This window comes from Coptis chinensis, chromosome 6 (assembly GCF_015680905.1).
Source record: "Coptis chinensis isolate HL-2020 chromosome 6, ASM1568090v1, whole genome shotgun sequence".
Taxonomy (NCBI): Eukaryota; Viridiplantae; Streptophyta; class Magnoliopsida; order Ranunculales; family Ranunculaceae; genus Coptis; species Coptis chinensis.
Window position 1 is genome coordinate 6,917,501 of NC_141461.1, and position 13,521 is coordinate 6,931,021.

At 35.7% G+C, this 13,521-nt stretch overlaps 1 protein-coding gene across 2 annotated transcripts; it reads left to right on the forward strand.

The window, feature by feature from the left end:
* The first annotated feature begins 3,603 nt into the window (after positions 1-3,603).
* On the forward strand, positions 3,604-10,098 carry LOC147491152 (methyltransferase). Of its 2 annotated transcripts, none has more exons than XR_015198816.1 (8): positions 3,604-4,004; positions 4,094-4,167; positions 6,362-6,504; positions 6,579-6,625; positions 6,967-7,075; positions 7,279-7,340; positions 7,727-7,957; positions 8,359-8,492. XR_015198816.1 is itself a non-coding variant. In XM_086566209.1 (8 exons), the coding sequence occupies exons 1-8, from the start codon at positions 3,849-3,851 to the stop codon at positions 8,517-8,519; spliced, it is 867 nt and encodes a 288-aa protein (XP_086422335.1). In that variant the 5' UTR covers positions 3,779-3,848; the 3' UTR covers positions 8,520-10,098. The 2 variants fall into 2 exon arrangements, 1 of the variants encoding a protein (XP_086422335.1); XM_086566209.1 differs by having other exon boundaries at positions 3,779-4,004; positions 7,727-7,841; positions 8,359-10,098.
* Positions 10,099-13,521: the final 3,423 nt, after the last annotated feature.

Sequence of the window (13,521 nt, forward strand, 5' to 3'; positions counted from 1 at the left end):
TAGAATGAGTGTTTTTATGTTATTTTAGTATTGTACAATTCCCTTTTTGTGGGATCATTTTCCTCACGAGAGGTAATACGAAGAATTATCGAATGGATTGTTAACTATGCCCAGATCGCGGGTAAATGGAAATTTTATTGATAAGACCTTTTCAATTGTAGCCAATATCTTATTACGAATAATTCCGACAGCTTTAGGAGAAAAAGAGGCTTTTACTTATTACAGAGATGGTGTTATTTTTTTTTTTTTTTCTTTCACTCTCAGTCTTACGAGAAAGGCATTTTTTTTCTTTCGCTCTCAGTCTACGAGAAAGGCACATGATTTGGGATAGAAATAAAAAAGATTATTGAAATAAACCTACGCTTGCTGAAGGTGAAGTTTGAAAATAGAACAATTCCTTCTGTCGTGTATCTTCGGTTGATGCAGCCTCAGACGCTTCAATTTGAGATTCTAGTCTTAAGCGAAAGGTTACACCTATGTGTCGTACAAAACAAAAATTTGCTAGTAAATACTATGAAAGAAAAAAGAAAATGGGCTTTCTACATATGTATCATACAAAACAACGATTTTTATCAGCTGTAGCAAAGAACGAGACTTCATATAAGCTGAAATATGAAGAAATAGATATGTGGCGTGCCCATAATACTTTATTCTATGGATAAAAGATCTAATTGTTAGAGGAAGCACCGTAAAGATCAATTAGCGAGGTTTTGGGCCGATACAAAAAGAACTGCTTACTTATGTCATGATATGAGATAAAAGTTAGGAATCAACTTATGTAATAGAGTTGATCCACTAAAATATTGAGCAGCGGTGTAGCATCAGATCCCAAAGATAGTAAGTCATTTCTTTCTTATAGAATGGAGGAAAGCCTTTTTCAAAGATTCTATATGAATTTCTATATGAAACCGAGATAGTTACCTTTCAAAAAACTATACCGAAAATGGGGGGTGTCTACGCTTCATTCTTCTGAAGGTGGGAGAAAAGATAAAACGGATTTAGTAATCAAAATTCAAGTTTGAAACTCATGTAAATTAATTAATATCTTCTGGTTAACCCAAGAAAAAGGTGGGATAGATTTACGAAAAATCTTATCATATTCGTTTAGAATTAAGATAAGATGGGACACCAAAAAAATAATTGATTGTCGAGCCGTATGAGGTAGGAAACTCTCAAGTACGGTTTGAAGGAAAGGAAATTACCCACCTATTCCGACCGAGGAGAACAGGCCATTCGACAGGGAGATTCTTAAATTGCAGATGCTTGGTCTGATCAAGTTGCTGAGTATTGGAAACGAGCTATAGCGCTTACTCCCTGTAATTATATTGAAGCACATAATTGGTTGAAGATCACAAGGCGGTTTGAATAAGAACACTTTTTATTATTATTCTAATTGTTTGTTGGATCCATCAGTCAAATAAAACGGATCATTCCTCTGGGAATAGCCAATCAAGGAATTTCATTATACCTCTTCTAAAAGAAAATAGTTCTATTTCGTCTGGAGCCTTGTACGGATAAACGATACGCGATGCGGATATAGTACAAAATATATCCCCTGCTGCTAGTTAAACTAAAAAAGACCTTAGATTGACTAAATATGGTCCCTTGATATTTTGGGCTTGAAAACAAATAGAACATTACGTCAACCAATCCTCCCAAACACCTAAACACATTGCTGCCAAAGAATATGCCTCTTAGGACCTTATAGCCAGGGCTGTCAATGGATCGGTTTGGGTCGGATATTGAAAAATTCAAAACCGTAATAATAAAATGATAAAATAATTAGATACCTAAAACCGAACCAAACCGTTAATATTATATTTTATCCGAAACCTAACCGACCTTAACTGAAAACTATGAAATCAATTAAATCCTAAATCAAATCGATTAATTTTAGCCACACAATTAATAAAATCTATACAAAATTAATCATAAATATTACTAAAATGCCACCTTATTGGTTCGGGTTCATATAAATTCGGTAGAAAGCATACCCAAAACCAAACTAATATCTTTCGGTTCAATTTGGTAGAGGACAAATCAAACTATCAAAACCCAAACCAGTTTTTTATCGGTTTGGTCAAATCGGCTATCGGGTTATTGAAACCCATTAACAGCCCTACTTATAGCAGGTGTTAAGGGGAAGAAAGTGTGTGGATGATCCGGTGGCATGGAAACCGGAGGCAAATCCAATAATCACCACCGAAGCAAGATTGACAAAGTGTGTTTATGTGTTTTGAGAATAAAACTATTTCCACATTGCTTCATTTGACCATTATTTTCTAACAACGACGACATAGAAAAATGTTGTATCAAATTAAGAAAATAAAAAGTGTCATATACGTAAATAGTTTGTTGGACATCATCAACATCATTCATGTTCATATTACACATTTCTCAAACTTTAGCAAAAAAAAAAAAACTTAAAAACAACACATTTCTCAGTAATGCACAAATATCAAATATTAAATAAATATTTATTTATTCATTTAATTTCTTAAAGGTAACTATGTTTTTTTTTCATAAAGTAAATGATCTATTTTAAAAAATCGCAGCCTCTATCTACCATCCCGCAATAATGAAATATAACATTTTATGTAACTCTTCAACTATTTTTTTGGATAGAATTGCTCTTACTCAATTGGTTAAATTACAAAAAAAATTAAATAAATTTAATTAATAATTAGGACAATTATGTCATTTGGATTCAGCGTAATTTTCCCAAAACACTTGGGCCCAACATGTGGCCCACATATACTTTTTAACAACTAAAAAAATAAGTATAACTGCCCCGGCCTACACTTTCTATTTATTTACAAGTTAGCAAAAAAAAATATATGTGCGTATGTGCATGCATCATGCTAGTCCAATTTAAAGAAGAACGATGTTTTAAAATTTTGAAATAAACATTGTTTGAGGTAATTTTGAAATAAACATTGTTTGAGGTGGATATACGAAATATAAATTTAGGTGATAACCCTATTTAATTTGTGGGCGCTACACAAGTGATCACCTTAAATAAAATAAGTACGTGCCAACTGCCAACACATGTTGTTTTTATTTATAAATGAGGTTGTCTACCCCGATGATATCCTTATAGGAATGAAGTCTACGAACCATTGGACGTGTGATCCAACGGTTTAGAAATACACCATTCTTTTATTTTCTCTCTCATCCTTTTTGTTTTTTCTCTCTCATCCTTTTTGTTTTTGATTTTCAGACTATTGGATCACACATCCAACGGTTCGCAGACCCTCATCCCTATGAAGATATTCTCGATGTAGCTGGAGCCTTTATAAAATGGCATAGACGCACAGTTATATGTTTGAAAACTCTTATCCACTATAGACCGGGGTCGGCGTGGGAATAGATTTGACAAGAGTGTCATCCTTGGTCCAAAAAACACACGACATAATCTAGTTTTGTTGTCCCAAATAAAAATGTTCCAAATTAGACCACAACAATGTCAACAACTTAGTGCAAAAAATTGCTGACATAACCCGTTGCTGATAAATTGTGTTGTTGCTCTTTGTGGTCTAACTGGAAACATATTGATTATCGTTGTCTAATTGAGAATGTCTAGCTATCCGAAAACCTTAAAACCGTCGATTTTCATTCTACAATCCCTAGTTGGGCCGCTAAATCTGCGGACTTGCGAACAGGGCTTTATGACCCAGTTGGATCGGGTCAGAGTGAAAACCGTAGCAAAACAGCTCATGTTGGGCCCATCAAAGCCCACGTTGCACTCCTGAGAAATCTAACGGTCGTGTTTCCACTCTCTCACTCTTCAGTCTTGAGACTTCCACTCTTTTTTTCCAGTCTTGAAGAACGAGTTTTTGAGAAGAACAATGCAAACCTTACTTCCTCGTCCTCGTTTTCCAAACTTTCTCATTACTTCATGTAGGAAAGTCTCAGTGTTTTATGCTTCATATAAACCAGATTACTCAAACCAGTCACGTGGTGTTCTTCCTCGTTTCTACTCAGACACTCTCCCTCCTTCCAAGGTAACACGTGGTATACACCCTCTCTCTGTTTACTACTAGTTTATTGAGTGGTAGCAAAAAAACTAATCTTTTTCGGAATGGATATACAGGGTGAAGTTGTTAGAGTGATGGGAGATGAGTTTCATCACATGACTAAAGTTTTGCGGTTGAGTGTCCATGATAGGTAATATTTAACCTTGTTCTATGTAAGATAATTGCTTGGGGCCGATTATTAACCAATTAGACGTGAAATGGACGCAGGTCTCTGAGTTAATTTGTGTTTTATACTCTGTAATATAAGTTTTGTATAGATTCAGAATGAGTATACCAATGTGATGTCCTTCTTGGGCCTCTGATATTGTGAAAAAATGAGTGTAGGCATTGACCGATACACAGTGTTCATAACTTTCTTTTGTAAAGACTCTATATTGATGTGTATAAGCACATTCGAATAAAAATTGTTAAGAGTTAAATGCATTTGATAATGGCAAGACAAAATATTAAATGTGATGAGCCGATGATAGGATAATGATGGCAGAATCACAAATATTTCTGGGTAGTTCTTTTCTTGGATGAGCTGCCAACCATTTTTTTTTAATGCAAATGTATTGAAATTTAGTTCTTTATTTTTTTTTGGATAACATATACGCACAACTTAATATTTGTTCCATTTACTGGTATGAGTCATCACTACCAATCAGCATTATTTGGTTTTGCATCTTAGAAACAGAGGTTGTTGTAGTATTTGTGTGGTTTTCTCATACCTATGTTTCATAGACACCTAAAAGTTGAAGGAATACCTGTGTCAGATGCATGATTGCTAAGTGAAAATGTTGTGTCTGCATGTCGGTGTTGTATCCCAGCTAAGTCAATCTGAGTATGTGACACTATGAGACTGAAGCAAATGTCTGGAAGCACCTGAAGATTCTAGGTATAAGTGAACTCATGAATTGAAAAATCTAATGAAAAGGCATGAGTGTGTGACAACAGTTCGACACTTCAAGAAAGAAGTTATGAATTTAAAAAGAAAATAGTCATTAATAAGACATAACACTGTTGAAGAATTTGGAGAGGCATGAGCTAACTTGATGGTGTGATATGGATTTTGTACAAAATTATTGGAGTCAAGGTTTGTATGAACCTGCTAAATATCTATAAGTGCAACATCTTTTTGTTGAATGAATGCAATCTGAAGTTGAATAAAGTCACCGTGCATTTTTTATTCTTTTATGAAATTACAAGCACTTTACAATACTGTATATTGAAGTATGATCATCTTAAAAGTTGCTATGTTTAAGTAAGAAGAAAACAAATATAGATGTCACTTGCAATAAGTGGATACTAAGATGTTAAATCTAATTAGAAGAGCATGCTGCATAACTTTACACAACCGTTATATGAAGTCTTAGAGAAAATTTTGGGTAAGTTGAAGATTTTCAATTGACGAGAGTAATGCAATGGCGAAGTATCAATAAAATTATTGGGTTATGAGCAATAACAGTATGTGTGCTCAGAAGTAAGGTAGCTTTGGGTACGAATCAACTAATAATTGACACAAACATGTATGTGGTCAGGTTATCAAAAGTCACTAGACTCATCCACTTTGATGTTCTTGAGGGTAGAACCCTAAGTTATTTGTCAAGTTTAAGGCTTCATAGTTCTATACTGGTAGGATTTTACCCCAAAGTAGCTTTTGGTGCTCTCCCCACTTCTTCTTTGCTTCACTCTCTTCAGTGAAGTGTCCAAAACTAGTTTCACATATCTCTGTCTTCAAATATTGTCTTGTGTAATCTTACGATGCTGCTGTAAAAGGACGGCTTTAACGTAATGTATCTGCTTCATGCATGTTGATTAGATAACCTTATTTACTTAAGCATCTAAATTTTAAAGAGGTCATATTCAATAACAAGGCTTTTATCGCCATATTTAGTAACATTATAAGTTGCTTGTAGACTTCATAAAAGGATTTATAAATGCAGTTAAAAAATTCTGACTTTTTCTATTTTGCATTCATGTAACGAAGAAAGTGCTACAGTTATAAGTTGGTACTCTTGAGTGTCTTGTATGGAATCCATCATTTAGCGTCGAGTCAGCCCATGACTCTTGAAATTCTTTGCCTGTGTATGTGTTACATTTGTGTCTGTTTCTTCTTTCGTAACTTTTTTTATTTCTTGAGGTATGGAGATGGTTGTTAATAAACTTCTTCTTATCTGTCAAATGCAAAGACAGTTTTGCATTGTACCTCAATATATAGTTGCTTCCATGACAAAGCCTTGACTTGTTTGAAAACATCCATGTCTTACTTCACCAGATATATGACTCCTACTAACTCCTCATTCGTACTCTATTCTATGGGTTTCCTTTTCATTTCATGCAAGGGTAGAGCTCTTTAATGGGAGAGGAGGCTTAGTCCAAGGTTGCATAGACAAGATTGACCGGACTGGGTTAGATTTCATGGCATTAGAAGAACCAAACATAGTGCCTCCTAAGAGCACAAATTGGCATGTGTTTTCTGCTTTTGGTAAGTCGCCTGTAACAATTAGTATGATCTTCCTAGCAAATTGCAATACAATTTCTAAACTGTTCCTTATTCAGGTACTTTAAAAGGTGGCCGAGCAGACTGGCTAGTGGAGAAATGTACTGTATGTTTTGAACTCTCCTATATAGATTATTTGGTTAAGAGTTTTGGGACTTGGGGATCATTGACATTCTTATCAAATCTTGAATTGTGTCCAAAAGTGCTTCTTACTTATTTGCCTGGCTTAGTGAATGGCAAGTAAGGGGAGGCTTGTTTTAATGCTTCTAAGGCCTATTTCCTCATGTTCAATTTTGTCTGTGATGATTCTAAAACATTAAAAACGTGTATGAGACTTTCTGAAGGAAAGAAAGATGCTAATATCAGGAATGACTCTTGGATTGTAGTCCCAACCACCAGTTTATGTGCTAGGCTGTTAGCCACTGATTATTTCTATCATTCCTTCAGGAACTGGGAGCTAGTAGTGTAACACCTCTGCTGACTGAACGTTCTCCAGCAATTTCGGGAAATCGGGTGGACAGATTGCAACGAGTCATTTTTGCTGCTGCTAAACAATGTAGGCTTCTACTTCTTATCAGTCATTCAGTCCAAAACATAACTGAATTGATATAGTAAAACATAATTTCTTTTCTTTCTTGTTTTGATATTTCATGTTGATGTTCTTCCAGAGCACGGCGAAAAAAATGATATTACACTATGATACGTGTGAAGATATGTCTTAATAGTTAATATATTTGTTTCCTTTCTCCATTTTTAAAGGTCAACGGTTGCATGAAATGACTTTGAATCCTCCCACAAAAATTAGCAGCCTTCTACCCGCTGTGAGTACTTATTCCCCCTTATTACTAACAGTATGTTACATGGATTGTTCAAATGGAATTGGTACCTGTGTGGTACCTGTGTGAGATTCAGTTGAACTATGTATATCTTGTCGACTGTGTTGCTTGGTCATGCCATTGTCATACCATACATATTCGAGCATTATGGTGTTTCTGTTCTCTATTTCCTCCTTTGTTTTTCCCTCTTTTCATCTGTTCTTTACAACCTTACCATGCTAGAAGATCAGCATGTGTCCATGAGACCATTATGAAAACATAGATAAATTATAACATACTCGTACTTATTGATTATGAGCCCACTTGGTTGTATTTCTTCATGTTGATTTGCTTCTTACATTGTCATTTTTTCACTGTTGCCATTGATGCAGATTTCCCAGTCTAAGCTATCATTTCTGGCAGTCGCAGAAGCGACACCTCTCATTAGTACCCTGTCTTTCAAAAGAAATGAGGCTAGTGGACTCATAATTATTGGACCGGAAGGGGGTTAGCACATTCTTATCCTGTTCCTTGATATTTTTCTCGCGCACGAAACATATACAACCTGCCAAATAAGATTACTGACGTGTTCAGGCAGTGACATGACGTAAAGTATCAAACTGGTAAATGCGTACTTTGTCTAAATGGTAGATAATAGAGTAATAAGTTTTGGACAAAGTCAGCAATGAGTACCTCTATAGGATTCCTTCCACAAAATCAGACTAGTTAATTGAGGCTGTTTAATAATTAAGAGTATACAGCACAAACAGGGTGATTATGGTCAGAGGTGATAAGAGGTTGAAATGTTGCATGGAGGTGGAGGTAGAAAATATTTGGATGACTCAGAGATTATATTAATGTAAAGGAATGAAACTAAAACGACATTTTGCAATATCTACTACTACTATCACCACTCTTAATAATGATAATAATAGTGATTATTATTTTACTATCTCCCTGTTCTCTGCTATAGTAAACAAATCCTACATTGATTTTCATTTTCGAACTTTGATTACAATTTCAGACTTCTCAGATAAGGAAGTGAAAATGATGACTGAAGCAGGTGCTACCACCGTCGGTCTTGGGCCACATCGATTACGAGTTGAGACTGCGACGATGGCAATTTTGGCGACTCTGATGTTATGGTCCGACTCACATGAATCAATGGCAGTTGGTGAACCCTAGGTCCCTTCCAAATTTCTATACAACAATACTGTCTTGGGCCACATCGATTACGAGTTGAGACTGCAACGATGGCAATTTTGGCAACTCTGATGTTATGGTCCGACTCACATGAATCAATGGCAGTTGGTGCACCCTAGGCCAGCCCCTACCAGACTTTCTATACTACAATACTGTCTTGGGATTCTCAAAGAATGTCTACGCGACTTCATCTTTGATACTGGTGGGCCTTGGCAATTTTATTGTGTGGAAGATAACTGAAGGCATTGATCAATCCAGTCTTTATGTACCAAATGGGAGAATGCAAACTGTTTTTAAATGGAATGCTTTAATGTCAGTCTTATTGTGAATTTGTGATGTTCAATTTTGGCTGTGAGTCTGTGACTTCCACTCTTAACTTGGAGTAGCCCCTGACAGGTACCCTGAGGTTATCCCGTAGCTTGTATAGGATGTCTCTGAAATTTAGCATCTGGACTGGGGTTGTACAACACAAACGAGGCAAACTTAGCTTGTTAGTGAATTCGAGTAAATTGAAGGGTATGGCAGCATACTATGTACGATGTATCATTGAGGTTGTATGACTTCAAAAATTGTTGTTGGGTGGTAATGTTCTCACCCCCTATATATCATTTAAGTTCACCGGTTCTTTTTCCTCACCCCTTGTTGGTCCACTGTTAAGTTCACCACATGTAATATGTTCACCGCCCATCACAAACGCGCCGTACTGAATAAAGCATACAAACCATTTTTCTTTCCTCCCGCGCCTTTACCAACCAAAATAGTAGAAGAAAAACCATAAAAACTCCTGTTGTCTCTCTCCCTCTTTCTTTCTCTTGTGCAGTGCATTGTTGTAAGCATACAACATAATTTGCAGTAAGTCGGTAACAATGACAACAAGATAAAAATTGCTAATTTTATTTCAGTGACAAGATTATTACTAGACTTTGATTGAAACATCTAAAAAGTGCAAAAAAGAAACTAGTGAAAGTGATCATCACTTGTCTAATGCTATATATATTTTGGTTATTGGCATGATTCCGTCAAATTCTGCTAACCGAGCTTCAAAACTTGTCCTCCATGCTATTGCGCAATCTTGCACATAGTTCTTCCAAGTAGCAAAGATTGGAGGAAGTGGACAATCGGCTTCAAAAGAGCATGCATAAAATGACACTTGTTAACATAAGCAATGACAATGACAGTAGGTGCAGTTTTTGGGGGTGGTGGAGATTTCAATGGGAGACAAGTATACCAACCATCTTGAGAGAGGAGAACAATCGCAACATTATAACAAGAAGCAACCAGAGGACCAACATAGGCCATATTCATCCAGTTCTCAGAGTCACATGGACTCTTATCACAGTCTATCATATCATAAACTCTTTTGTACTCTTCTTCATTCTCAAAAATAACTGTATAAAATTGTTTGTTGGTTGCCAATTCGAGACACAAATCATCACGGACTTGTTTCCAATTCCCATGTCCCAACCCAAGTCCTAGCGCCACATCTCTATAACCACAGTTTCCATCCGGGCTAACGTCTTGAACATCTGCAATCAAGGCTTTGATTTCATTTGGAAATGATGAAATGAAGTTCATGGTAGAAGTAGATTTTGAAGGGGCAATTTTAGCACGAGTCACTTTCAATTTTGACTTGTTAGGTGCACTTAGCAATGGAATATGTATTGAACCAGTTGACACAACCTCGGGCATTCTAAGTACATACTCAAAATATGAAGGATCTCGTTTTATTGAAGACTTGGCTTGTGATATCTTCTTCTTTAAGTTTCTCCAGTAGGTATTCTTTGGAAGCGTTTAGCAATTGGCACAATTTAAGGGTGCAAGTCAAAAGCCCCCTGGACTCTAGTGTGGAAACTCCTTATAATTTTTTCCAAAAATAATGCACCTTATCCAATGGGATTGGTTTAGTGTGGAAACTCCTTATAATTTTTTCCAAAAATAATGCACCTTATCCAATGGGATTGGTTTTTGGAGTCGATCGTAACCAATAATTTTACAAACACAAGGTAAGCCATAAGTGCGTCCCAATACACATCCGCAGTCTTTAGGATCCATACCCATTGACCCACTACGTTTTTTCTCTTTAAAAATCATCTCCATTACATCTTTGGAAACAAAACCCCTCATTCAGCTATTGTTAAAAGCCTAAAATCATATTTGAGATTGTGCAGTTTAAGCGCTAATCGGGAGCAACTAGCTCCAAGAACTTATAGCGATTAATCGGAATTAATCGTTTTAGTTAACCTATAATATATATGTTACATATAAGTGATATAACAACCTAAAACAAAATTTTTTGAGTGGTGGACTTAGAGTTTTTTTTTTTTTTTCACTTTTTACGGTTTTGATTATTTTTTCTCCGTGAAGTGAAACATTTTCAATATATAAATTCGTGGGCTTTTTTTTTTTTGAATTTTTTTTGTGGACTTAAATTTTTTTTAAAAAAAAACAAACAAACAAAACCTGTAAACCTATTAATCGGCGTTTTTTTTATACCAATTTTCCGATTAATCGCCGATTAAGCGGAAAAAATCGCCCGCTTTATAGCACTCGCTCAGACTTCTAAAAAATTTCTTGATCGGATCGGTCGAAGAGCACATAATGCTTATGTACCGATTAAGCCGCGATTAAACTGCCCATATATGAAATTGTTCAAATTTCGCTCAAATTATATGATGCATAAATTGATAAATATCTGGTAGTTGTTCGGTTACCATCAAGTGCATTGAATTGATTGATTGATTCTACAAACCAACAAAGTCTGACGTTGACATATGGCCATGTACCTTTTAAATTTCGCATGTGCACTCTCCACTCTAATAGTATTGCAACCTAAGTACAAGTAGTTATCAATTGAAGCTGAAACAAATTCCTCTTTGTGGACATATGGGCCATGTACATTTTCAATTTGGCGAGTGCACTCTCCACTCGATTAGTAGTAGCGTAACCCAAGTGCAGGTAGTTATCAATCCAAACTGAGTGTGGCGATTTGTGTGGCACCCAGGTTACTCTGCGATCAAAGGGAGTGCTGGAGTAGTTTGTTGCTGATTAGGCCGCAATAAGAATTCATTTTACAGTCTTAAATAGTAATAGACGTACGTGGATGTTATAGGGCAGTAGGAGGGAAATCTGCTTAAGATCATGATTGCACACATGCTGATTGGACTAGTGTTGGTCGTTCTGGATATCTAGATTTTATAATATATAATATACAACTAGAGTCCAACAAACAACTAACTGAGATCTGATGAAATGCTGAATCGCTAAACAAAATTATTTTGAAAAGTGGAAAGTAGCAACTACTAACGCATTCGTGCAAGCGAATATGAATGTGATAAGAAAATTTCAACTGATAATTATAGGAGAAATTCGATTTTGAAACTAACAGACAAATAGAAGAATGGTAAAGGAATAAGTGAAGAACTGATGTGGAAACCTTCTTTAGCAATTTAAGATACGGCAAAAATATGGTACGGAAATAATTTAAGAATTATTCGGTGATTCAAAAAAACGGTACAGTTAAATATTCGGTAAAATATTTGCAATACGGCAATTATGCAGTGTTTAATTAATACGAGTTTTAAACGTTTGGTTGCAAAAATTCAAAAGTAAAAAATTTGTGATATTATGTTAATAAATATTAACAATACTACAATAGTTGTCATTCTCTACGACATAACAAACATATCCAAATAATTTAATTACGAAAATATTGAAACCAATTGAACGGTCTACATAGGTACCTTCATTTATTTGTTCTTGGATTGAAATTACAGTTTAAACTTCAAAATACACACACCATAACATGACAATTTAAATATTGCCAAAAAAAATATAAAAACAAAGCTTTTGAATTAATTTATTACTAAGAATGTAAGAGTGGTGGACTTAAAATAAGAGTGATGACATAAAGTACATAAAAAAATAACAAAAGTGCAACCGAATTTTCATTTATTTTTTTTTAGCCGAATTTTTGAAAAAATCGTCAAAAACCTATTATACTTTTCAAAGCAAAAAATCACAAATTATTCCGAATCTTTCACATATTCGGAAGTATTAAACGTATGGCCCTCAAAGATTCGATTCGCCCTTCAATGTACTTTACTCCATACTTACAAATGGAAGTAATGGATGCTTGATTGAGCCTGACCTTAGAGAGGCAGCCTGTTGCCTCCCTAAACACTTTTTGTCTTTTTTTCTTGTTTTCTTTTTAATACAATTTAATTTACCCAGCAAAAAAAAAAAAAAAAAAAATCAATTCGCGAATAATTCGGCAAATTACTAACAATGCATGGAACCATTGAACTGGGACGTGTTGGAAATTGTAAAGGACATCCCACCAAACACGTGATGTGCACAAGGCCCACAATTATACGACTTTGACTCCTTCAATATAGCTCGATCCCAGACATATGGATACCCGTCACACTCGAAGACGACTCCAGACACTCGCCATATCTAAAGACTCGCATACACATCGTCATCAACGACTTCTCACTCAACTCCACCTCGTGACATCATCACCTGCTACTGTCATTATTACCAACCATTTCTTAAGCCTCATTCCCGCCATAATACACAAACTATTACAGTTACTCACCATCATTACATACTCTATGCCAACTCAGACAAGCCTAAACACCTATGGCTACTACCCACATGCCTCTTATGAAAAATAAACATGTCATTCAGTGGCGGAGCGGGGGGCCCAAGATACGCCCTGGCTCACCCTGAATTCTTGCACAAAAAGTAAGTATTAGTCTGGGCTCTGGGCAAAACTAAAATTTTCATGTATCTCAAGGGTTTGACTATTCCCTAAACTGTCAATTTTACTTATAGTGTGAAGGGCGACAGTATTTAGGACTAATGGATGTATTCGTAATTTGATGCTTTGGGCAGCTATTTCACTTGAACATGTCGCATTTGATGGGTCCACTTCTACTAAAAAGAAAATTAACTCTATGGGCAATGCATACTTCTCTAATTA